The 24283-nt window shown below is 41.7% G+C and overlaps 2 protein-coding genes across 7 annotated transcripts; one reads left to right on the forward strand and one right to left on the reverse strand.

Annotated features, from left to right (window-relative positions):
- The first annotated feature begins 2292 nt into the window (after positions 1-2292).
- LOC115737275 (trifunctional UDP-glucose 4,6-dehydratase/UDP-4-keto-6-deoxy-D-glucose 3,5-epimerase/UDP-4-keto-L-rhamnose-reductase RHM1) lies at positions 2293-5704 on the forward strand. Of its 2 annotated transcripts, XM_048274233.1 has the most exons (4): positions 2293-2611; positions 2854-3084; positions 3266-4853; positions 4939-5704. In XM_048274233.1, the coding sequence occupies exons 3-4, from the start codon at positions 3282-3284 to the stop codon at positions 5380-5382; spliced, it is 2016 nt and encodes a 671-aa protein (XP_048130190.1). In that variant the 5' UTR covers positions 2293-2611; positions 2854-3084; positions 3266-3281; the 3' UTR covers positions 5383-5704. The 2 variants fall into 2 exon arrangements, with proteins under 2 accessions (XP_048130190.1, XP_030525174.1); XM_030669314.2 differs by lacking the exon at positions 2854-3084 and having other exon boundaries at positions 2294-2611.
- A 587-nt stretch (positions 5705-6291) lies between these two features.
- Positions 6292-19063, reverse strand: LOC115737273 (alpha,alpha-trehalose-phosphate synthase [UDP-forming] 1-like). 5 transcript variants are annotated; one of them, XM_048274231.1, is made up of 19 exons: positions 16318-16694; positions 16256-16286; positions 14365-14800; positions 14034-14131; positions 13496-13884; positions 12941-13055; positions 12693-12794; positions 12366-12516; positions 11844-11932; positions 11101-11149; positions 10621-10721; positions 9620-9807; positions 9327-9444; positions 7952-8128; positions 7749-7871; positions 7583-7670; positions 7351-7481; positions 7156-7254; positions 6292-6982 (listed from the first exon to the last, which is right to left on the reverse strand). In XM_048274231.1, exons 3-19 carry the CDS (start codon positions 14741-14743, stop codon positions 6587-6589), a joined length of 2793 nt encoding a protein of 930 aa, XP_048130188.1. In that variant the 5' UTR covers positions 14744-14800; positions 16256-16286; positions 16318-16694; the 3' UTR covers positions 6292-6586. The 5 variants fall into 5 exon arrangements, 4 of the variants coding, with proteins under 4 accessions (XP_048130188.1, XP_030525172.1, XP_048130189.1 ...); XM_030669312.2 differs by lacking the exons at positions 16256-16286; positions 16318-16694 and adding an exon at positions 18917-19063; XM_048274232.1 differs by lacking the exons at positions 16256-16286; positions 16318-16694 and adding an exon at positions 17658-17967.
- Between the last annotated feature and the right edge of the window lie 5220 nt (positions 19064-24283).

Genomic DNA, 24283 nt, shown 5'->3' on the forward strand with positions numbered 1-24283 from the left:
GTTATCAAACGCGTTTCTATTACGGGAATGGAAATTTTGGGCGCTTATCAAACGCGTTCTCATTCTCTAAAACTCATCCCAGAACAGAATAAAAAAAAGTCATTTTAATCATAATCGGTTTTACGGAACATAATGATTACCACGCGCAGCCTTATTTTCCGTGAACCTAAAACATTTTCTGAAACTAACGGAGCCTATAATTTTAGATTTGCTCGGTATGAAATCAAACCTCTCAATAGGAGATGCTTACTCACCTAACAAGATCGCCCCTTTCATAAGAGATGGATAACACACACAATCTCTCTCTTACATACCATGCTAATGTTGGGTGATTTTGAGTCTCACTCATCCCAAAAGCTAGCTCAAAATATAAAACATTCGCTTACACTTATAAACCGACCATCGGCCTTTAGATAACCCTAATAGGCTTTGCAATGATGATTCATCTTGTTATCCGAAGCATGTTTTGTTTGAAATTGCCTAGGATTTATCTTGATTTACAGTTGAACTACGTTATTACTCCTGCATTTTTGTTGAATTGAATAAAATGTTACTTTTACAGAAGGAAAAAAAAAAAAAAAACCAATGCTTGGGGTTGATGTTTGAGGCTAGAAAATGGCAAAGTTGGACGTCGTGTGATTGACAGGAATCGTTTACCCATTGCCGCTGACATAGACAACTCCATGCATCGTCCTTTCGATTTCACATTCCTTGAATTGGAATACAGACGCAATTCCTCCACTTTGATCCTCTTCAAGGGATGAAATAGGTGCACGAAATCGAGCGAGCTCTGCTTACTAATCATCTTAGCATACCTCTCGTTTGACGAATCGAAAGACAAAGCCTTCTTCCGATCATCGATCACTTTGGGAATCATGGAGAGTTGGATATGAAATAAAATAAAATAAATGCGGTCGATTCTCAATGCAATTTCTATTCGACAAGAGGCCCTTATGAGGCGGTTGTACTCTCGAATCGGGACCGCGGAAAGCCAGTCATTAGATTTTGTACCTAATAAGAATGAACAGAGGTATCCAAGGCAAAGGCATCACGCAAGATCTGCACCAATTTCGATTAATGCTGTAACACGATCGTGTCTATTAACCTTGATGATACATGCGATATGATAAAATGCCTCCTTTTTAAAATAAAAAAAATAGCAACCACATGCCTTAATCTTTTCTTATTAAAGCCCAAAACAAATTCGAAATAACAATTCGGGCCTTTTTTCTCCCCATGTCCAGTCCCAAGCCACGTGGCACGTTATTATTGAATGCAATGATGGCCAAAATTCTTAGAGAAAAATCCAAAAAGGGACCTGAAGTCCTCTTGTTTTTCAAATAAGGGCCCAAAGTGAACTATGTTTCAAATAAGAGCTTAAAGTGACATAAGACGTTTCAATTAAAGGCTCGAAGTGGTCATAATGTTTCAAAAAAGGATCCGGCCCGAAAGTCGTTTTCGTCATTTCACATTTTAATTTTTTTTTTATTTTTTTTTTCTTTTTCCCGATTAAAAAAAGAAGCCACGCACGAGCGAGAGGGCCGCCCCTCCCGCTTGTGGCCGTCGGCCCACCGCCGGTGGGGGGTCGATGGGCGCGGCGAAGGCGGACGGGGTCGCCGGCGACCCCTCCGGTCAGAGGTGAGGTCCTTTGGTCCTCTCCCGGATGCGGGTGAGGGCCAACAGTCCCCGCCTAGATCGGGGGTCACCGGGCGACCTCGGCCTAATCCGGGGCGACGGCCGGCGACCCCCGATCCGGGTGGGGACCACCGGCCCTCACCTAGATCCCGAAGAGGGCCCGACCCTCTCTCGGTTTTGGCCCTCGCCTTTGGTCTTTGGGTCGCCGGCCCTCACCGAGGCGCCGACGACCCCGCCGGCTTGTGCCCCTCCCGTTTGTGAATGTCCACTTTCTCTTTTTTTTTTTTTGCTAAGAAAATAGATACAAAAAGTATAATAAAAAAGAAAAAAAATTAAATAAGTAAAAAGACTAAAATACCCTTAAATCGAGTCCTTTTTTGAAATTTTATTGTCATTTCAAGCCCTTATTTGAAACAATGTTCACTTGGAGCTTTTATTTGAAAAAACATGAGAACTTCAGGCCCTTTTTTTGAATAGTGTTCACTTGGGGCTCTTATTTGAGAAAATATGAGGACTTCGAGCCATTTTTTTTATTTTTCCCAAATTCTTATTCTTTCTCGTCCGACACCGTTTGAATTTTCTTTCCTTTTTCTTTCTTTCAACGTTCAACCTACACGTTTTCGCCGACACATTTTCCGTGGCCGAATGTGCCCCTGTCAATTAGCAGGGAGAAAACACGTCAACGACAACGCGGCCGCTTGCGCTACCAACCGCCCCCGTAATTCGCTCGACGCCGAGGGCGATATCGGGATTTCGCGCGATCCAGTGGCTCCGCTTGGCCATCTCGCGAAGCGACTGCGTCCAGCATAAGTAGCGTGGAAATCTCCTCGTTCTGGCGTCCGCTCCGAAAGCCTCTCCGTCTTCGCGTCTTCCGTTCGTTGTTGTCCGAATTCGATTCGATTCAAAATTCCGTTGTAATTCACGAGGGTCTGGAGCTGTGTCCAATCGGACCTCGATCTCAACTTGATCCGTGACTGTGAGTGATCATCGACATTTCATAGCGTTGCCTCAATGCGATCTACTTCTGGATGTGTTTTCGTTGTCCGATGTAATGATGTATCCGTCGTTCTTTTTTTGGTAGATCTCGTGCTGTACGAGTTTTCTCCGTGCTTGTCTGCTTCGGCTGCTTTCATTTCGTCGATATCCTGTATTTTCTCCTCTCTTTTTTTTTTTTGCCTTCCTTGAGTATCTTTTGGTTGGCGCGTTTTGAATGTGCAGGTAAATCTTCTCGTTGAATTCGTTGTGTGTCTTGCTTTTTTCTGGTGAGGAAGCGGCAGAGAGTGAAGGTTGTATTTTCCCACGTAAATCTGTTTGTGATTTGATCTGCTTGATTTGCTGGAGACTGAAAAGTGAATACTTGATGAGGTCATGTCATTTTGCCTTTATGATTGAGTCCATTCAGTAGAATTAGACTCGTAAGAGGAAATTTTGGGAGCTTTCATCCATGAGGTTGTGGTTTTAGTTGTATCCGGTGTGACATTTTCTTGTCCTCTTTGTTTTGATTGAGAAGTATGTAATCTTTCCTCTTGATCTCAAGTATGTATGGATTGTGTCTTAGAATATATGTGATCTGCATTCTGTTTTCAATTGACCCGGGATCTGAATTACTTTTGCGATGGTTGATTTGCAGAGGTTGCTAGGTGGTGATGGCTAATTATACCCCGAAGAATATCCTCATTACTGGGGCCGCTGGGTTCATTGCATCCCATGTTGCTAACCGCCTCATTCGTAATTACCCCGAATACAAGATAGTAGTACTTGACAAACTCGATTATTGTTCCAATCTGAAAAACCTGATTCCTTCGCAATCATCCCCCAACTTCAAGTTCGTGAAGGGAGACATCGGAAGTGCTGACCTTGTGAACTACCTTCTCATCACGGAGTCTATTGACACCATAATGCATTTTGCCGCTCAGACACATGTCGACAATTCCTTTGGCAACAGCTTTGAGTTCACCAAGAATAATGTTTACGGCACTCATGTCCTCTTAGAAGCATGTAAGGTGACAGGGCAGATCAGGAGATTCATCCACGTGAGCACCGATGAAGTTTATGGAGAAACGGATGAGGATGCTGTGGTAGGAAATCATGAGGCATCTCAACTCCTCCCTACAAATCCTTATTCAGCGACGAAGGCTGGAGCAGAGATGCTTGTCATGGCATATGGTAGGTCATATGGGTTACCTGTCATAACGACCCGTGGGAACAATGTTTATGGGCCGAATCAATTTCCCGAAAAGTTGATCCCAAAGTTTGTCCTTTTGGCTATGAGAGGGAAGCCTCTTCCCATTCATGGAGATGGATCCAATGTCCGTAGTTACCTCTACTGTGAGGATGTCGCTGAGGCTTTTGAGTTAATTCTTCACAAGGGTGAGGTTGGTCATGTCTACAACATTGGCACAAAGAAGGAAAGAAGAGTCATTGATGTGGCTAAGGACATATGCAAACTTTTCTCCATGGACTCGGAAACCAGCATTAAGTTCGTAGAAAATAGGCCATTTAATGACCAGAGGTACTTTTTAGATGATCAGAAGCTGAAGATCTTAGGCTGGTCAGAACGGACAACGTGGGAAGAGGGGTTGAAGAAGACTATGGATTGGTACATCAATAATCCTGATTGGTGGGGTGATGTTTCTGGAGCGCTTCTCCCTCATCCAAGGATGCTGATGATGCCGGGTGGTATTGAAAGGCATTTTGATGACTCTGAAGGAGGCGAATCCCCACCAAATGTCCCCACGACTCCTAATCAGTCCAAGATGGTGGTTCCACCTTCTAAACACGCAACTTCAGCCAAGAAACCATCCTTGAAGTTCCTGATATATGGTAAGACCGGTTGGATTGGTGGTCTTCTTGGGAGGCTATGTGACAATGAAGGAATCCCATTTGAGTATGGAAAAGGGCGTCTTGAGTACCGGTCGCAGCTTGTGGCAGACATACAGAATGTCAAGCCCACACATGTTTTTAATGCTGCTGGTGTAACCGGTAGGCCGAATGTGGATTGGTGTGAATCCCATAAGACTGAAACGATCCGTGCCAATGTTGCTGGAACCTTGACTCTTGCGGATGTCTGTAGGGAGCACGGGCTTTTGATGATGAATTTTGCTACAGGCTGTATATTTGAGTATGATGCTGCACACCCAGAGGGCTCAGGCATTGGCTATAAGGAGGAAGACAGGCCCAATTTTACTGGCTCCTTCTATTCCAAGACAAAGGCCATGGTAAGTTGACTTCCAATTTATATAATTTGCCCATTGCCCATGTTGCATTTATGGATGCACTGATCGTTTCTGCTTACGAAAGCAGGTTGAAGAGCTTTTGAAGGAGTACGACAACGTTTGCACGCTCAGAGTCCGTATGCCAATATCCTCTGACCTCAACAACCCCCGCAATTTCATTACCAAGATTTCGCGCTACAACAAGGTGGTTAACATTCCAAATAGTATGACTGTTTTGGATGAGTTGCTTCCCATCTCAATTGAGATGGCAAAGCGGAACCTGATGGGAATATGGAACTTCACAAATCCTGGAGTCGTGAGCCATAATGAGATCTTGGAGATGTACCAGAAGTATATTGATCCCCAATTCAAGTGGGAGAACTTTACATTGGAAGAGCAAGCGAAAGTGATTGTTGCCCCCCGAAGCAATAACGAGATGGACGCTGCTAAGTTGAAGAAAGAGTTTCCAGATTTGCTATCGATCAAGGAGTCACTGATCAAGTACGTGTTTGAACCAAACAGGAAGAACTAAGCAGAACAACAGGTTTTCGGCAGTGGTCATCTCATTGTGTGCCCATTGCTTGAGGTTTTGTAGCTGGATTACCTACGCCATTCGTTCCATATTCATCTGATTGTTTCTACAGTTGTCCCCACGATTATACAATTAGTACAATTTCGAGGAACGAGGATAGTTCTAGTAATTCAATTTGTAATTTTTACAAGCTGCTAGGATGTTTTCTCCAGTCCTTTCTTTTGGGCGGGCTATTTGATTCATTTAGTCCCTTTGTCACCTTGTTCTTGGATGACGTGAAATTTATTTCTCCATTCCTTGAGAATTAATAATTATTTCGACATGTTATACTTTATAAGATAGATTGTGTCACTTACATTCTACATGGTTCGCAGCAAAGTAACTGTGAAATCTTTCATTGGCATCCCGAGTTTGAGGTTTAAAATAAGGGATCTCTACAATGTGGTGAGTTTATTAGACAATCGTGTTAATGAATTAGTCAATGAATGTCCTGAAGGTACTCAACAAGCTATTAATTAACAAAATTTTACAGCTTTCAATGCACAATATCTCAAAAATCAAATTATTCTGAATAAATATACTTAACAAGTATCTTCGTCATATTTTCTTACATGATTTGGCATTTTTAGGCAAAGCTCCTTCCACAAGGGGAAGGAACCCCATTGTAAAAGAACTTACTAGATAAATTTCTACACAGCAAAGACGATGAGTCTCATTCAGTGTCCACAAGAGCGAGGCACATGAACTTCACCTGTGCCTACCACTTGGAGTTGAGCACGACGGTGGCAAGTTGGTAGTTGCCCAGTTGATAAATTTTAGTATTTAACTGAACTAAACGATAGATGTCAAGCGGTACCGCATCCTCAGTCAGCTGCCTAGGCACTCGACCTAGCGGTACTTGCAATTTGGAGGGAACAAAAAGGCCGTGTTTATTACCATTTTTGATAGATTGATTTTCTCAATTGTAAGATCAATGAAAATTTCCGGTTCATAACCTTGTAGATACTCTCAGGCAAGAGTCTAAAACTGCCGGATCAAACAGCCATATTGATGATCTGGCACTCAACTAAGGTATGAGACAGCCCACGAACAAGGGAGGTACACGGACAAATTAGTATTGTAGAGAGGCTGATATTCATAATGGGAAGGCAGAACCTCGAGCTTGCAGTGCCACCTATCCCCCCCGGAAATGAGCATATTATTCCTATGCAAGGCCAGGAAATGATGCATGCGCCAGTTCCTTGAGAAACAAGACGACATCGTCGGAGGATCCAACCAGGTAGCGAGCATTTGTACGGGGCCGGCCGACAGCGCATGAGAAATAGTTCTCCCCCTTGAGATCGAGCACGTTCCAGGATATTTTATCTGGCGAAGACCTCCTCCCACTACCACTGGCATGGTTGTTATTTCTTTTGTCAGGGTTCGGTAAAGGTCGTTGTGTCTTCATCGCAGATGCTTTTGACCCACTTTTACTAGCTGGAAGCTTCAAGGAAGATCGTTTCTCCCCTGGAGACTTCACTCCATCAGTAGCCTTGGTTCTGGCAATCCCTAGAGCATCAGAAGGAAGCTCTGGCTCGAAAAATGTGTAGACATCTTCATCCTACAGAAGAAACTAACAGTTTTTTGATTACAGAGATTCCTCTATAATATTTTCCTTTAGCTTTTGCTTCGTGAAAAAGACATCAGTCAGACAAAGATTCACTAGAGAAGAGAGGCGTGCAAAATAGGGAATATACAAGATACAAATGATATCAAGACAGATATTTTCAGCACCTTTCCCAGGAAATGACCTATGCAAAGAACATAGTCAATTGGTGTTGTCATGGATTTACTGTGTACAATCTCACCCAATATACGGTCAATTGCTGCACCCTGAAAATAATATCGAGTGTTCATGAGGGAAGCGTTAGTCGCTATCTTACAGCAACAGGAGTTACTTGCATACAATAATTGGGCGTGTGCACTCACTTTTGTTACACCAACTGCTCGCACCTCGACTGACCGGCTACCTTGGACAACATCAACAGATGCATTAGATATTGGACCTGTCCAAAGATGTTGCAACATATCTCTTGCTTGGAGTCTTCCAAATTCAACATCTACCACCGCAGGAAGGGAATGAAGATATGTCAGATGTGGAAAAAGAGCATCCGGAAAGGCAGCGTAATAGTTGTAAAGGGCTTAGTGAACATCTGACTACCTGCATATTTGTAGTTCCATACAAGCGAGGTTTCTCGGAGTTCAAAATGTGAACGAGGAGTCCTTTCTGTGAAATACTCAAAGACATGCTGAAAGATGCCATCAGGATCTTAAATTTAGAGTCTAGAACATAGAAATGGAAAGTAAATTGGCTCAAAAGGAGGCACCTTTACGCTGTCAACCCATTCCATGTTTAAATGCTCTGGCATTGTTGTCATCCAATCTCCCTTTGTAAGACGTAAAAACATCCCGTTCTCAGCTGCCAACCACATGTTATACTCTGCAAAGTTCTGTGGAAACATTCAGCCGGTTAAAAACTGCTAAACATGTAATCAAAATGGAGGACTGTCATGAATCTAAACTTGAGTACATCATCTAAGACACTTCTGTCACTCCCACTGAGGACAACCACCGTTGTCCTCAAGTCACTGCAGAGTGCCGTCAAGGGCTCTTTCAGATCGGGGTGCAATTTGAGATCCATTTCTTTAATCTGATCACCCCTTCTCCCTGGAGTGTCCACTGGTTCAGTCAATGTTGCGTTGAACCCCTAAAGTATCAGCCACAGAAAAATAAAGGGGAACAAGTACATCAATAGCAAGAACACACGGTCGAAAATGAAAACACTGAAGTTCATGAACAATGTGTGCCCTAGAGTAAGTTCTTTCCAATGTTTTTTTTTTCTTTTTTGGGTCTGTGTTCTTTCCAAATTAAAAAGCTAAGCTGTCACAATCCAAGTGCTATGTACAAATTGAACTGCATAGATGCGATAATCCCTTGGCCACAATGCTTTGCCTGTGCTATGGTATGTGAGTTAGTTCTACCAAAATCATGATCCAGATCAGGGCATCATATATTTATGGAGCAACTCATTACATAAAAGAAACTAAAGTTTTAAAACAAGGCGCTAATAATTATTTTCAATGAGGATATAAAGCCACAGCCCTCAAATTGCGGGGAATAGGTATCTGTCAAATTTTTTTGACAAGACACATGAATTCCTTAACTTCCTATCAAGTATCACTTTCTCCTGGTAGTCATCTCTCTGTGTCTCTCCCTTGAAGGGAACTAAAGGAACACTACAGAAAGTGTGTGTTTGTATTGGGGAAAATTTCATGATTCTGGGAGATCATTTTCCAGGAAAATTTTTTCTCCTTTTCAGGTAAGGGAATTCATTTTGCTAACTTTTAGCATGCATATTTTGTTTGACCATAAACGATTTTCCGTTAAATGTTCATTTTCAGCAAACCAAATGCCTGAGAATATAGAAAACTAATCCGTGAAAAATTCTTTTACTCATACAACCTCACCCTCAATGTTGAAAATTGTTGTAGTGGAATAAATACTCGTTGCTATAGAAAGGTTGCTGTATTAGCACTACCTCAAGATCAGCAATTCAAGTCATCTCAACAGCCCCTCGCAGAAAAAGAAAAGAAAAAGAAAAGAAGAGCCTCTCGCACAATGGGGAGCACGAGCACAGGAATGCGTATATGTGAAGTGAGAGGTTCTAGCAGCTAAAAGGGCAAAAGGCTGAGTACCAAGAACCAGTTTGACTCGAGAGTAAATATGTAAGAAAGAAGGGAGGTGATAATATATGCCAACCTTCAGCAGCAGAGGACACTTATGCTCTTCAGAGTATGGATCAATCCAAACATGAAAGTACAGCACCACGCAGGGAGTGAAATAAAATATTTGATGGACCGTTGTAAAAGAATCTAGTTATACCATCTCAAAATCCAGGAGCATACCAGAATGAGTAAGCGATTATTGGATTTCAGATATCGGTCAATGGCATCTTGGAATGGAAGAAAAGGTGGTACTTGTCTTGTCCTTAGCTGGGCCTCAACAACAGTATCATTTAGTTCGCTGCAAAGTATATACACAGTACTTTACCCACTTGCAATTTATTAAATGTAGTTATGCAAGAATGCACGATGAACATATTTAACGACTTCGGTTAACGGCTCTAAACGTGAAAACAATTCGCATACAGGCCCTCAAATTTATTGGTCAGTCCAACATAGAGGCGAGAGTTGCACACCTTACGAATGTTTCGGCCCATTCTTGCGCCGTATGGGTTGTTACATGTGCAAAATTATGTCGATGACGCTTTTCCCTCTCTTCGGCAGGCATATTTAAAGCTTGGGCTATAGAAGCAGCAACCTCTGTGATGTTCCAAGGGTTCACTAGAATTGCACCAGCACCTAGGGACTGTGCCGCACCTGCAAACTATAAAATGAAGAAAGAAATAGGTAAGTATAATCTAAGTATCAAAGCAGAAAGTGGATAGTTATTCAGGTTGTGAGATGTCGAAACAAGACCTACGGTACTCTTATCAGAAAAATCCATAAATTAAGAGGTGAGCACTAATCTCTACAAGAGCTTCGCAAACTTATTATCCAATTTATTTCCATATCCGGAAGCTTAAAAAAATTGTTAGCTTTTTGTGGAAGAAGTAGTTCAGTTGAATAATCCCTTATCGTATTGAAAGCACAAGGGTGCACATCAAAAGCACAAAATAGGACAAACTCTATAACTACAAGTGGATAGTCATGATCATAGTCAATTCTCCTGTATCAACAATCAGAACAGTTCAACAGCTAGAGTCTCGCTTCTCTCCATTGTTCAAAAAGCTTCCACTTGAAGTTCATACAACGTGGCTACTCAAGATGAAGTAGATAAGACAGATTAAATTTTTCTGAGGCAAAAATTATGATGCGGTTCTAGCATTAAAACCATAAGTAACCCTGTTAGAATGACTTCTTAACTATATCTTATTATTATCTAGCGAGGGGTGAACTTGTTTGGTTTAATTAATAGCTGTAGAAGTAGAATTAGTGCATAACTTCTAGAGTTTTAGGGAGCTAGACAGGTGGTGTCAGCATAAATTCAGTAATGCAACGGGTCTCGTTATCCATGTAACAATCCGAGTAAGAGCACATTTTCAGTACTCAGAAGTTTAGGGGAAATAGGAATTTACCTCACTAAGAATTAGAACCCCTTTCTTCAGTACTCAGAAGTTTTGGGGAAATAGGAATTTACCTCACTAAGAATTAGAACCCCTTTCTTCGCATCTTGACATGCAACAAACTCGTAACTGACAAGATTCATGCCATCCCTCAATGAAGTGACAAGTGCAATATCTGGAAAGGCAAAATTTGGTTCAGTCCAAAAATCCGCTAATAAGGTAATCACTTAGTTACTAAAGATATCTTTCAGGTATCTAAGACTATTGTAACTATGCAGAAACAATACTTCATTATCTCGCCGTCAAAATTTTGTTCTTCCACTGAGATCTAATCACTACTTCAAAACATTCTAGCGAACAGAATACCAAAGAACCTGCTACTAAGAAGCCTATTCATTGCATCAGCGTAGCATGATAATGCTGCTCTAAGTGGGGTGGACTACAACAGTGAACCCATGAAGGAACGAATGAGAGAGAGAGTATGGAAGAGTTATGAAGAAGCAATACATCTGGGACTAGAAGAATTAAGGGAGTTCATAATATGGAATTATTACCAGTAACTGCGTAAAGGGCACATAGCTTATGGAAGTCAAGAGAACGATCCTGCAACAGATAGAAGAGATCGTTACAGGAAAGTTGCATATGCCTACATGAAAGAGCGTTAAGCATTGTGAACATTAACATAATGGATACTGAAAATCAAGATTAAGTGGAATTTGATTCTGATCCAGTTCCCTCATTATGTCGGGGTTCAAGAGTCGATACAGATGAGAAGACAATATTTCCCCGGTCAAAATAATTACTTGAGTTGAAGTTCGGCTACTGAACTGGTAATTAATAGCTACAACTTTATTGTCATCTTCTTTCGTGAAAAGAAAAATCTCCAAATGTCAAGCACAAACCAGAAGAATCATTTGTTCTTGCATTCCAACCAACTGAAAGTAATAGAAAAAGAACAGGAAAATTCTTCTTAGAAACAACTCCTTTGATTTTTCAAAGTCCACGGGCAGTATTATCCAAGTATGCATATCAATCAGAAAAAATTATAAGACATTCTATAAATATCTTCACCAGCAGTGTAAAGAATGACAGTCTTAAGTGTCACAGGAAAAGTACTTTCAAGTGCTTTGTGCATTGGATTGCTGAATAAAGACTACTATTTCATATATTGTATATCCAGCCAAACGCAATCCACTTTTAGCAGCAGCCTTGCAACTGAGTCAGGTCGAAGAATAGACATCCTACAATCTAAGTTAATAATCATAGAGCCATTGTCAAGTTTGAAGACAAAACAGACCAGGTGATGTATAGGGACAGCCGTCAATGTTCCAAATCTTCCATTAATGCGTCCAACAATTTCATGGACTTGGCTTGTAAGTTTTTGATCTGCCACAACATACAGGACAAAAAAGTAATGGTCAGAATCATGAACAATTAACTGCGTGGTAGTGACAAATTTGCTGAAAGAAAGAAACAAAAACAGTATCAAAACTCTCAGAATTCGTGATAGCCATAGCCAACTTATCTATAGAATGGAATTCAGTATTGCTTTGGTTAAGAATTACAGGTTAGCACACCTCACTTCAAGTGCAGTAGCAACTTAAAGAACAGCTTGTATTCTTTCCTAGAGAAATAAATACAAACTGCAGGGGAAAATAGCTTTTATGCAGAGAACATGGGAACGCAAACTGAGAATTGCATGTCAGATATCAACCTTCAAATTACCAAAGAACGATTTACAAACGGAAAAACAAGCAAGATTTAGGACGGGCAACAGACCATCATCAGTTGGAACCCAAATAGATTGAAAGAAACATACATTCAGGAACATCTGTTCTTGTTGGTACAGCAATTTGCAGCAAAACAACTTTGTCATGCCAATCTGAGTTCTCTTCAAGAAATTTCTCAAATGCCAGTATCTTTTGAGGAATCCCCTTGATCATATCCAATCGGTCAACACCTAACATCACCTGTAAAATTAAATCGTAAAAAAATAAAGTCAGATCTTTGACCATTTAGAAGATTCATCACATAATATTGAGAAAAGATGACGGCAAACAATTTCTCCTCCAAATAGTCAAGGAATGACAGAGAAGAAGAGATGCATGATAAGAGCGTTTCCCTATTGATTATGAAAAGAATATACCTTACGACCAGCAAATCTCTCTTTTAGTTCTTTCATGTGTTCCTGAACTGGTGGAGTGTCAAGTGCTCCGATGAAACGAACAGCATCTATGCCAATAGGAAACTAAAGACATCAAGCACATTAAGAGCAAAATGTAAGTTAGCATTCCATGTATTGTGGTTTAAGAGTTATGATATAACCTAACAAAATTTCAAATCAAAGCAATGAAAATGAAACAGTTGTGATCAACAGTCCAAACTTGTACATACTGCAGCTACTCTCGTCAGCCTCCCTTGATCCTCAACTCCTTCTGGTGTACCCTCAAGCCCAAGAATACGAGTACAAGCGCTCACAAAGTGCCTTGCATAGTCATAGGTGTGGAAACTGGAATATCATGCCAAGCTAACGTCATGTTAGTCCAATGATGCAAATACAAGTAATGTAATAACAATGACTAGCATAGAGGAAAGGAAAACTTAAAAGCAAAAAAGCTTCTGAGGTTCTATGTGTCAAAGGTGTATACAGACTAACATGAAGAAATATCCCACATAAAGTTTTCTAAACAAGGAGACATTTTAGAGCATGGACAAGAAACAAACACATACTGTCCATACAATAATTGATTCAGATGAACCTCCAATTCCAGTATATGTATGAGACGAGAGAACACATGTTTTTTTTTTCCCCCGCAGCTCCATACAATCTAAAACTTAAAATTTATCAATGCAAGTACATGCAAGCAAGTACATGCAAGAGGATGCGTCTGCAATTGCAAAGCCGGAAATACAAACCTAAAGCAACATCCAAATAAAGCGTAGTCTTACCCAACTAAATCAGCAGCAAGAACAGAACGTAGAAGCTCGGACCGTGATGGCAGAGTCCTGTGAATTTCAGAGGAAGGAAATGGTGTATGGAGGAACCACCCAACTTTCATGTTGCTGTTATATTCCTTCAGGCATTTCGGCAGAAACATAAGGTGGTAATCATGGCACCAGACTACATCACCATCTTCGTAATGCTTATTTACAACATCAGCAAACATTTGATTTGCTTTCCTGTATGCAGCAAACTGAGACTGAAAACTTCTTGTAGTTGCTAGGCGATCTTCTTGTGGAAGTGCAAGATAATGAAAAAGAGGCCATAATATATTGTTGCAATAGCCATTGTAGTATTGATGAACAATCTCCTCATCAAGGAACACAGGAATACACTTCTGCAAACAAGGAAAGGAGCAGACTGTAAAGTTGACATCTATATAACAAATAGAAACATTGGCCAATTCATCTTGGTTAAATATATTAAAAGAGTGTAAAGCGTGGTATAGCACGTTAAAAAATGGTGAATCTGATACAATAATGTTACTTTTTGAGCCAAAGCATCGGTAAGAGCCCTCTGTCCAATCTCATCAGGCACATTAACACCAGCCCATCCTATCCATCTTGCCTCGAACCCCTTCACACCTTCGACAAAGTCAAATGCATCAAGATCCACCTCCTTAAATGAGGTTATTAGAATTTTTGTGGACAAAAACAGTGATATAAGTATAATAAGCTAGACAACCAGGGAAGTGAGCTTCATGCGTGCGCGGGGATTCTTCCACCCATTATGACGCATCAGAGCCCTGCTAATTATCTAGTTTGCTGCAACAGAAAAATGGGATTTTCATCATAAGGAGTGACCTTATGATACTTACCCAGAAGAGCAGTAACTAGCCCCCCACCACTCATCTCAAGAGACCATGCATCTTCACCTCTTCTGACTGCAGAGACAGGCAACCTGTTAGCCACCACCAAGAGTCTCTGTCTGAAAGGCCTCCCATCTTGCCTTTCACAACCCTCGGTGAGTGGCCTGGGGGCGATAGCCCCTTCCGAAGACTGTTCAACATAAGAAATCCCCGAGTTTTCTCCTTCTCTAAAGCGCAGCTCATGTTCTAGCTCAGCCACTCTACTAATGTCAGTTGTCTCATTTGAATGGGAAGCCCTGCTGCTTTTTCTGAGCTCTCTTTCTCTTAAGAGCCGTTCTACACGACCAGGAACATGGACAGAGTTACTGTTGTACTTGTTTCCAGGCATACGCTCACAATTTAATTCAATCTTCGTTCACAGCTTTGCTCAGAAAACTTCAGTATCCTACATTTTTTCAAAGAAGAATCAATAAAAGCCTGGAAGCACACGAGAGTTTCAGGTTCTTTTCCTATTTAAGTACCACAGGGAGTCGGACTATAGCCATTAGTATGTCAAGCAGAAGGTATCTAACTACTACAGTTGAAGACGATAAGCACTTCTAGAAAACAAAAGCAAGTTATATATATTCATTAACAAATACGCAAAAAAGAAAGTGGGCAAGGGAAAAAAAAGATAATAGAGAGAATGGGATCCACAGAATTGTATTGCGCATAATATGGGGTCTACCATAATCCTGTTAATTAAGCACGAAAAGTAGCATTCACGTCCAGAAGACAGAAGGAACATCAGCTGCCGGGCGAGTCCATCGAATTCCAAAGAGAGAGAGAGAGAGAGAGAGAGCAAATAAATGAGATGTTCAAGAAACTCTGCTCTTCCTTCTCAAAAACTAACAGGCACGTTACTGAAAATGGAAAAACAAACACATTGCATGAACGAAGACGCCATCGGTGCGAGTTGGCAGAACCATAAGCCCGAACATCCATCAAACTTAGCGAAAGTTCATTGATACCCAGAAACTCGGTCGGTACCGTCAATCATCAGAACAAGATGAGCATCAAAACCCACCTCAGAAATCGGCCAATCCCACCACACCTCCTGAAGAAAAAGATCCTTTTTTTATATTTTGGTCGAGCTCTATGTTATCCGATGCCTTGTGTGATGGCTTTCAACTAGAAGAACCAAAGCCAATGGATTGGAAAGGGAGAGAGAGGAAATTTCGGAAGGCGAGAGGACTGTCATGATGAGAGCAACAGGAGAGGAGCAATATAAATCCTCGTGTAAGCTTTTATAGGGTGTACCAAGCTTTACAGCCATGCAGGTACCGCCGATAGGTTATGACTTCATATGCCAAGTAAGAGGAATTATTTCCGCTCAACCCCAGCGGAATGAGAAAATAATTATAAGAAAAAGAAAACGGGAGGCAACGAAAATTCAGTCTGCAGACGAAAGCTGCTGGTCATCTATTGGCAACACGTATGGACTCCCCGTGCTATTAGCAACCAATTTTCACATGTTGAAGTGACCAATTTCAAGAGATTTTTTAAGTAATCAGGTACGCATGGGCCGCAGTGCAATATCATGTGCGTACACCCCGGGCATCATCGTGGGGTGAGCTCGCAAGTCGCAACCAACTGGCAAAACTGGGCACTCATATATCTTTCCATGAGCTTCATCTGCTGCGGCGACTCAGCAGTCCCATAAAAGAGTGCATTTTTCTCCCTAATTTGCTGTCGTGACAGCTGTACTCCTATTTGGCATCAAATTAATCTCCTGTTACAGTGGTCAGGTTCTGGAAAGCTGGCTCAATCCAACGTTATGACCCAGAAAATGAAGCTACGGACCTATTTACCTGGCCAATCATACAAGGTAAAGAATCTGAAACCAATTGGGAAAACTTACAGGCACTGCAAAGAGGGCAAATCGACCTCAATTATTGTACTATATTGTCCAAATGTACCAAAGTTGGATGTCTAAATCATTCACACTAATGATCCGACTTATCTGCACAATTGATATAGAAGATCTCCAAAGCAGAAAGGTCAATTCTGGAATTTAAATGGGGTCGAGATTATAGAAAAAAAAGGGGCAAACAAAGACACTTTTGTCGGTCAAATGGTATTATCACTCGGAACCTTTTTTTCAGAAGTTTTGAGAATGCACCAAACTGATGAAGCCCTGTCAATCTTCAAACTTCATCTCTGTGTCTAGACACGGTCCAGGTACAAGTATCCATGGATACAATGGGAGGTCGTCCTTTAAGCCAAGATGCACTTTTCATCATGTAAAGTGAACGGTGTTACAGTAATATCAGTCAAACTTTTGAACGGATCGACAGCTCCGAGCAATGGTTTTCTGTTAAATCAGCACTTTAACAAAGCAGATAGTGATATTAAATACTTAGATTGCTCTCTGGGAAAATCTGTGAACGTCATACGGAAAATGACAGAAAATAAACAGGCCACTTTTTGCATCCATCTCAGTGACCAATGTAATTGCAAAAGATAAGAGCACTAAACAAAAATGAAACGATCGATATGGAACCCAAAATTCCTCCATCTTAATTTCCTGTCTATCGATAGATAAACAGCAGGAATGTAGACTGATGGTTACTTCCTGCGATAGACCCTCAAAAGAGGAAACACTGGTCGCAAATGAGTACGAAGAAGCAGCGTTGTTCTTGTATTTTAGTGAGCGAGCTTATGCAGACGTACTCATCTCCATTAAAACACAGGAAGCTCGTATCAGGGCCCCAAAATTTCCCGTAGAGAAAACCAAGACGATTGGTAACTTTCCCCCAACTTCAGGGGAAATGCTGGAGTAATTTACGCGCCTTATTTTTCTAGTGAAAAGCAGTGACAGATCTACAGATATAAATTAGACCAGATAGTTTACAAAAGCAACTAGTGTACTTTTTCTCAAGGGACGCAACTAGCATGCTAACAGAAATAAATATACTCTTCAAGGTGAATAAGCGAAAACCCATTATTATCTTTAGCCCTTTAATATGCTCTTGCAGTGAACTACGCCAACCGTCATAGTAAATACAATTTTGCACACATCTTGCTTGTGAAATGTTTCACTATCTCCAGCTACAACCCTTCTTCGATAAGAATCAGACGCCTTTGCCTTGCTAAGTAAACAATTTTCTGTTCAAGCAAGTTTCACTGATATAAAATGCTCCAGAAAGAATAAAAAGAAAAAAAGAAAGCAAGATGAGACATGAGAATGGATACCGTCATTCAATGGTTTTGGGCAAAAGAATATACAAAAACCTCGCTTAAACTAAAAATTAAGCGCAAACCTTCATTCTCTTATTTCTGCTTCCCTTTGGGCTTAGGTCTTGTTTACTTTCTGTAAAAAGTTCTCTATTCATCCATATCATTCCCTCGCTGACTTGGGAAGGGGCAATTGCAACTGGGAGAGCCGCTCGAAATATCTTTAAATATCTATTTTGAGCAAGAGAGAGAAAAGGGGGCCTTGGGGGCCTCTGTGGTCATGAGTAGAGAACCGAGAGAGGTAGAGATCAAAAGAAGAGCACGACACGTGACCAAATGGGAAGGAATAAAGCCAAAAGAGACGCAACCATGGCAGAAATTGACAGAAGGGACTGGCTTGCAGCCCCCGTTTTTTTTTTTTTCCTTTGCTAGAACAAGGCAAGTGGAGCTGAGTATCAATGCTTCGTTCATAGATACGTAATTCTGAAGGAGGACTAGACGCGTAAAGTCACTGAAGGCTGGCCTATGCCCAGAATTGTCGGATGACTGTACCAAAATATGCTGTTAGATGCCAAAACTCGATGTTCCGCACAGAAAGACATCCTAAACGCCGAACCATACAAACCCAGCCCCCCAATCTCAACCATCATGACTATTTTGACGTCCGACCTCAGACGACAGCAGCGAATAATCACGGGCCTACCGCGCCTCAGAGGGCAGTCTACGAAATCTTTTAGCATCAGGGCTCTTGGGAACTTACGTGAATTGGGTGGGTCGTGTTTGAGTACAATCCTGCAAAGAGGATTCGCAGTAATCTAACAACAGACAAGAGTTCCTTCTCGGAGTCACGTGATGTTCTTCCGTGTATTGTGACGTAGCCGGAAATGGCTTCCCGATTATCCTACGAACGGGAAAAGCCCCTCGGGGGGGAAGAGGAGGAGGAGGAGGAGGAGGAATGTCACCATCGGAGTTCGCTGCCCATGTGCGCCAAAGAGAGCATGGGTCAGTTCCCCGTTTCTTGCGCTTGATTTGAGGTGTCACGTTCAGTGGTGTGAGTGGGAGTATTTGCCATCTAGCCCTACTTGTCACTCACTCCACGTCCTCGGCTTATGACAAGACGCGATCTAATTTGGTTCGATTACAATAATCCTAAAGGCCAGACCGCCAGACTGCAGAAGCACCTTGCGTGAGCGCTTTATGCGAGATTAGTATATTCATCTAACTTACTGAATTTCACAAGCTAATAGAATGATTAATGAGGAAATTAATAAATCATCGAGCTCGGGAAGAGCTCCCGATCGCAACTGAAGCATAGCATGTAGAAGAACGGAGAAGGCCAGAATACCTCGAAGTTCGAGTGAAGCCGCAGTCTCGCAGATTCGGCTATATCATATAATCTTCAGAGCATCGCCACGCGCGCTGCAACAGGACGACCGGAAAACGAGGCCGTGCCGCCGAATACGATGCAGGAGAGAGGAGTATCAGTGAATGGCTGCCATAACGGAATCGGAATCCGGATCATCGCGAAGCTTCGCATGAGACGATCGGATCCACGGAAATTGCCAAACGGAGACGAAGGAAACTCACCGGATAGAACCTTCAATCGCGTTGCTCGGAGGGGCTCAATCTCGGCCGATCGGCTGGTAATCAGGTGCAGACACCAGTCCGCACTGGGGGAGAGAATCGCCGGGTCGCCGATGAAACGGGCTTCGAGAACGCGAGGCCTCTGAATGCCGCTTCTCTGGCTTCGGCTGGAGCGAGAGAAGGACTGCGAAAGCTCTGGAGTCTGGAGAGAGAGAGAGGGGTGAAGAGGCGAGGGGAATGGCAGACACGGTTTTGGACAGGCTTTTTCGCTTTTTCTGCTTTGGCGGGGGGGAAGAGCGAGAGCGAGGAGAGGGAGCGAGTGGATCACTGCTTGCTTTGGTATCCCTCGTCCTCCCCCCTTCTTCTTATCATTATTTGGAGGGAATTTGCTCCTCCTACTTCCTTTTTAAATTTCGAATTCCTTCCGTTCCGATAATCGATAAGCCACGAGCACGAAGATTCGGCTATGCAAAAACTCGTGAAAAATTTTTAGCGACGGTTCGTGCGTAATGTAATGACTACAATTTGAATAGGCGACCTTTGGTTCTCGAATCGAAAATCGCCAATGCCTCGACTGACCTCGCAAGCCTTAAATAGTTAAGTTTAAATAAACAATGTACATATGTGATGTTCATGATATTGGCAATGTGGATGCAATTCCATGATGGGTGCATTCTATCGATACGTGCGCAATGATTTTCAAATGGACCGTGTGGAACTACAACTCACGCCCGGGACGATAGTGCTGGGTAAAAGCATTTTTATACGACAGATGCATCATGTGGTGGTAACGACGTGACGTAACCAATCAATCGCCTCATCTTATATACTGTTTTTTTACTACGAATGACATCTTATTTAGGTATTAGGTGTGTGTGCATCTCCCTTTCGATTGGTCAATTACCCCCGTTCGGAGCGAGGCAAGCCCGGGCGGGAGCACCGGGCCCGCCCTTCGCTTCCGCATCCCTCATAGCCAAGTATCGAGCGCTCGTCCCTCGACATCTTTTTTTTTTTTTTTTCACATCTTAGCAGCGAAGAAATCTTCTACTTTCCATGTGTATTTTTATATTATGTCGGGGGAAGAGGCGCTTTCCTTGCGGCCTTTCTTTCTTTCTTTCTCCGCCACCGCTTTGCAGCAAGAATCCGACGCATGGGAAAGCTCGAGGCAAAGCGACCGGGAATCTGGGCATTTGGGGGGAAAAATTTTAGTGGGACGAGAATCATCACCACGGGAAAAAGTTCCGTCCGTTATAATAATGTCTCCCGACCATGCAAACCACGTTTGTTGTGTCCCGGCCTGTCTTTGCGTCCCGGTCCATGAAGTGAAAGGAGCTCGATCGATCAAATTCGATCGAACTCGCTTTTAACTTTTTGTTTTTTTCCTTCCTCTCCCGCAAATGGAGACCGCGACTTTTCTACCGTTCGTTTATCTCTCTCGTCCATCCACGTCGATCGCCCGTGGGCGGCGCGGCTCGTCTCGTCATTACCCACCCCCATCACTTGAAATTCCGCACGCTGCTTAATGAGTCGGTATTGGTGAAGTCTGGCGTTTCTCTTCGGAGATATCTCGAAACGACTTTCAAGAGAGGCTCGTGCATCGCGCGCACGACGCTCGTGAAGGGGGACTTTGCTAATGTAGTAATCGTTTCCAAGTGCGCCTTTTTCAGCAAATTTCTCGCGCATCGACTCTGTAGGAATTGCAGCCTTACGGAAAAAGCCAAATTGCATGTGAGCCGTTGATTTTCCTCCTGGTTTGGAGAACATTTTTTTTAAGTATCTCATTGTACCCGCTTGAAGGGTTTTAATGGTACTTGTGTCGATGTAAAAATATCCCTCCATTCATAACTTATGATTTGGGGCTCCTTTTTTTTTTTTTTTTTTTTTGACATGATGGACTAAGGTTTCGCTCGAGATTCCTTTCGCGTGCCCAAGACTTACCATTCATCTACTCCGCATGTCATTCTCTGTCCAGTTTGCACGCGATGAAAGTGGGTGATAAAATTATATCTATGTATCCCCGTTATCTATTTGGTTTCAACGAAACTTATATTCACCTAAAATTTAAACTTGTTGGGCTTTCAAAGGAATTCATGGAGATCGATATATATATATATATATATATGAGAACCGCTTTTCTGACGGTACTATCGAGGATGATATAACTTTAATCGTAGATTCATGCATCATCACCGCGTGTTTTGCATAAAACGCTCATTGATTGGAAGATCGTGTAGTCAGAACTAATCGACGGAACTGTCGGGCTAGCAACTTTCTATCTATATTTTCCTTAAATTCTAACAGCTTTAGGTCACGAAAAGAGGAGGAGGAGGCACGTCAATCCATATCGCCGCCGGCGATCACTAATGTGTAAAGTAGACAACTTTACCAACTTTGCAGATTCCGTCTTCAATGTGAGCCAGAAGGGAAGAAAAAGATTCACGATCAACGTGGTTCGACCGTGCATTGGCCTATGGGTTTCTACCTTTTTGGTAATGGAAGCCAAGTGGGCCTGCTTATGTGTTTTTACCCAATTGTTGCCAAAGGGGGTTCCCCTTAAGCTTTAGGGATTGGCCAATCACGGCCATGTGGTCGCTATCTTTGTCCCCGTTTTGTGCATGCGCCGACTCCTATACACGATCATACGTGGTGAACTATAAGGTTACTTTTAAACAAACGAGAAAACTTTCCTCATACTCCTCCCTCTTCCTTTCTTTCTTTTTCTTTTTTTTCTTTTTTTATGTTGGTCCTTATCGTTCATTTGTTTTGCTGTAAAATGAATGATTTGAAATATATTTTTCTAAAAAATTTTGCTTTATCTCTTTTAAAAACGAATGAACAAAAATATCTCCATTATCTACGAACATGATCGGACATGAATTTGTACAGATAACTAAAATTTCTCCATTGACTCATTATTTCAAGCAACACAAGTGATAACTTTCGAGAAAATATTTTTTTAAAAAAGCACTCATTTTCTGCGAAACAAATGAAACATTGGTTGATGGTCCTTGATATTTTTCTTTTGCTTCTTCCCTACTTCGTAGCAAGCTGACTTTATTTTCGTCCATTTGGCTAGAAAACCTTCTCCTTTTTCACTACATTCCAACGAAAAAGAAGGAAAAAAATATTGTAGATATGCAAAAGGTGTGGTGCAATGATGTTCAGGGAGCTGGCAAGCCGCCGCCTTCCCCGCTCTTTTAACCGTTTGGTGTTGGGAAAAGTACCAAAAAAGTCTTAAAACATATTGCATTGATGCAAATTTAGTCATTAACCTTTCAATTGAATTAATTTAGTCACGACACTTTTGCATTTGTGCCAATTCGGACCATCCGAAAAATTTTGAACCAAAATTGCATGGACATCGGCCACCCTACATGGCATCTTTGGTGCCAACGTGGTCATTTTTTAATAAGCAACATAAGGTAGTGAATCAAATGAAAAAATGGCAAGCGGTCCACACGGTAAGTGGTCCACACAGCTAGCTTTACCGACTAAATTAGTAACTGGGCAAACGCGTCCGATGTAGCTAGCATCATGATATTGAGTGGCCGATGTGACTAGCTTTTCTTTCGATTAGTAAATATTTCAATCAAAATATGCATAATCAAATGAAGATATATACATAGGATCTCGGGTTCCACTTCGAACTTGAAACTCATCCGTCGAAACAAGTTTCTCATTTTTTGGAACCTATAACTTACCATGCATACCTTGGAGCCCGGAACTTAAAATGTCACAGGTTCCGGGGTCCAATTATGTTCCACTTGTATTCTTAATTAAATAATTGCAATGAATCATCACATTTATTGACCACCACTTGCTACTACAATCCACCAATCACAACTCAGATTTGGGTACTTGAATAAATACGAAACATTAACGGAGTAAAAATCGCGATCCTATGTCATTGAAAATAGAATCTTAGACTAATTATTTCATGTTACGCACTCATTATCGAACATCATGGAAATACTGCGGGATCACAATAATACATATACAGAAAAAAAAAAATACAAAAACTCCCAAGTTCCATCTACCTAGAACCTCGAACCTATTCATCGGAACAAATTCTTCAATTTTTGGAATTTGAAATTTGCCCCGCATATTTTGGAACTTGAAACCGGATAGGTTCTCCACAAGCTCGGTTCCAGATTTCAAGTTATAGATTTTACCTTGAAATTATGTTCACCCCTATATATGTGCAATCTCGAGAGATACTAAGAATCAACATGAATATTCTAATTATCCCTGATACATAATCGTCCTAATTATCCTTAACAGGCAATCGGTCGCCATTTGTCGAATAGCATTATCATTTTGAATAGATTTCCGGAGTTTATTCAAACGATTAGGCGATTAGTTGAATGGATACATCCAAGAAGAATTGAGAGAGAGAGAGAGAGAGAGAGAGAGAAGGCTAAGAGGAGGGTTGATGATGACGATGTTGATGTGGGGCGGGCGTGTTAGGAGGAGGAAAGGGAATCAAGGTGGGCCCCAAGGAGGAGACAGTGGGGAGTGTTTTCAGATTCGTAAGGAATCGCGTTTCATGCACGAAGCGATCCCCTCGGCTTTATTTCGATTCCCTCTGTCGTACCAGAAAGATTTTCGAGTCACTCATGCCATTCCATCCCCACTCCCCTTGACATTTCAAAACATCTTTTGCTCCTTTTTGCTCCTCGTTCACGACAACCCCTTCCTTAATGTTCCCCGTCCTTACCCATAGGAAAACCATGCATACTCTGAACTTTCCCACCACAATATATCTTTTCCTTTTCCTTTTTTTTTTTAACTTATATCGTGTCGGTCGGGCTGTGTAAATACGAAAATACCCGGAATTGCCAAATCCAAACCCTCTCTGTTTCATCTTCTTCTTCTTTTCCATACTTTTGAGAAAAATAATGCAATAGCATCAGAATCCGATTTCCCGGGATATACGACTCTTGAAAAAAAAAATGTGGGAATTATCATGAAATTGGAAAAAAAGAACAGGACAAATATGGCATGAAAGAATATGCCAAATAGAACCTTTCTCGACCATGGTTTTCCAGATAACTGTTGGGTGCTATGCTGACACACATGTTGGTTCCCCAGATTACATGTGATGAAATTCGAATGGCTTGTCACTTCG

Source organism: Rhodamnia argentea, chromosome 2 (genome assembly GCF_020921035.1).
Source record: "Rhodamnia argentea isolate NSW1041297 chromosome 2, ASM2092103v1, whole genome shotgun sequence".
Lineage (NCBI taxonomy): Eukaryota > Viridiplantae > Streptophyta > Magnoliopsida > Myrtales > Myrtaceae > Rhodamnia > Rhodamnia argentea.

Bases quoted from the DNA above. Each gene is read 5' to 3' on its own strand.
- LOC115737275 (XM_048274233.1), top strand. From the start codon at position 3,282: ATGGCTAATTATACCCCGAAGAATATCCTCATTACTGGGGCCGCTGGG. The intron at 4,854-4,938 runs GTAAGTTGACTT...TTACGAAAGCAG, and splicing joins ATTCCAAGACAAAGGCCATG to GTTGAAGAGCTTTTGAAGGA.
- LOC115737273 (XM_030669312.2), bottom strand. From the start codon at position 14,743: ATGCCTGGAAACAAGTACAACAGTAACTCTGTCCATGTTCCTGGTCGT. The intron at 13,056-13,495 runs GTAAGACTACGC...ATGATATTCCAG, and splicing joins CTTGCTGCTGATTTAGTTGG to TTTCCACACCTATGACTATG. The intron at 9,808-10,620 runs GTAAATTCCTAT...TTCATTTTATAG, and splicing joins GGGTTCTAATTCTTAGTGAG to TTTGCAGGTGCGGCACAGTC.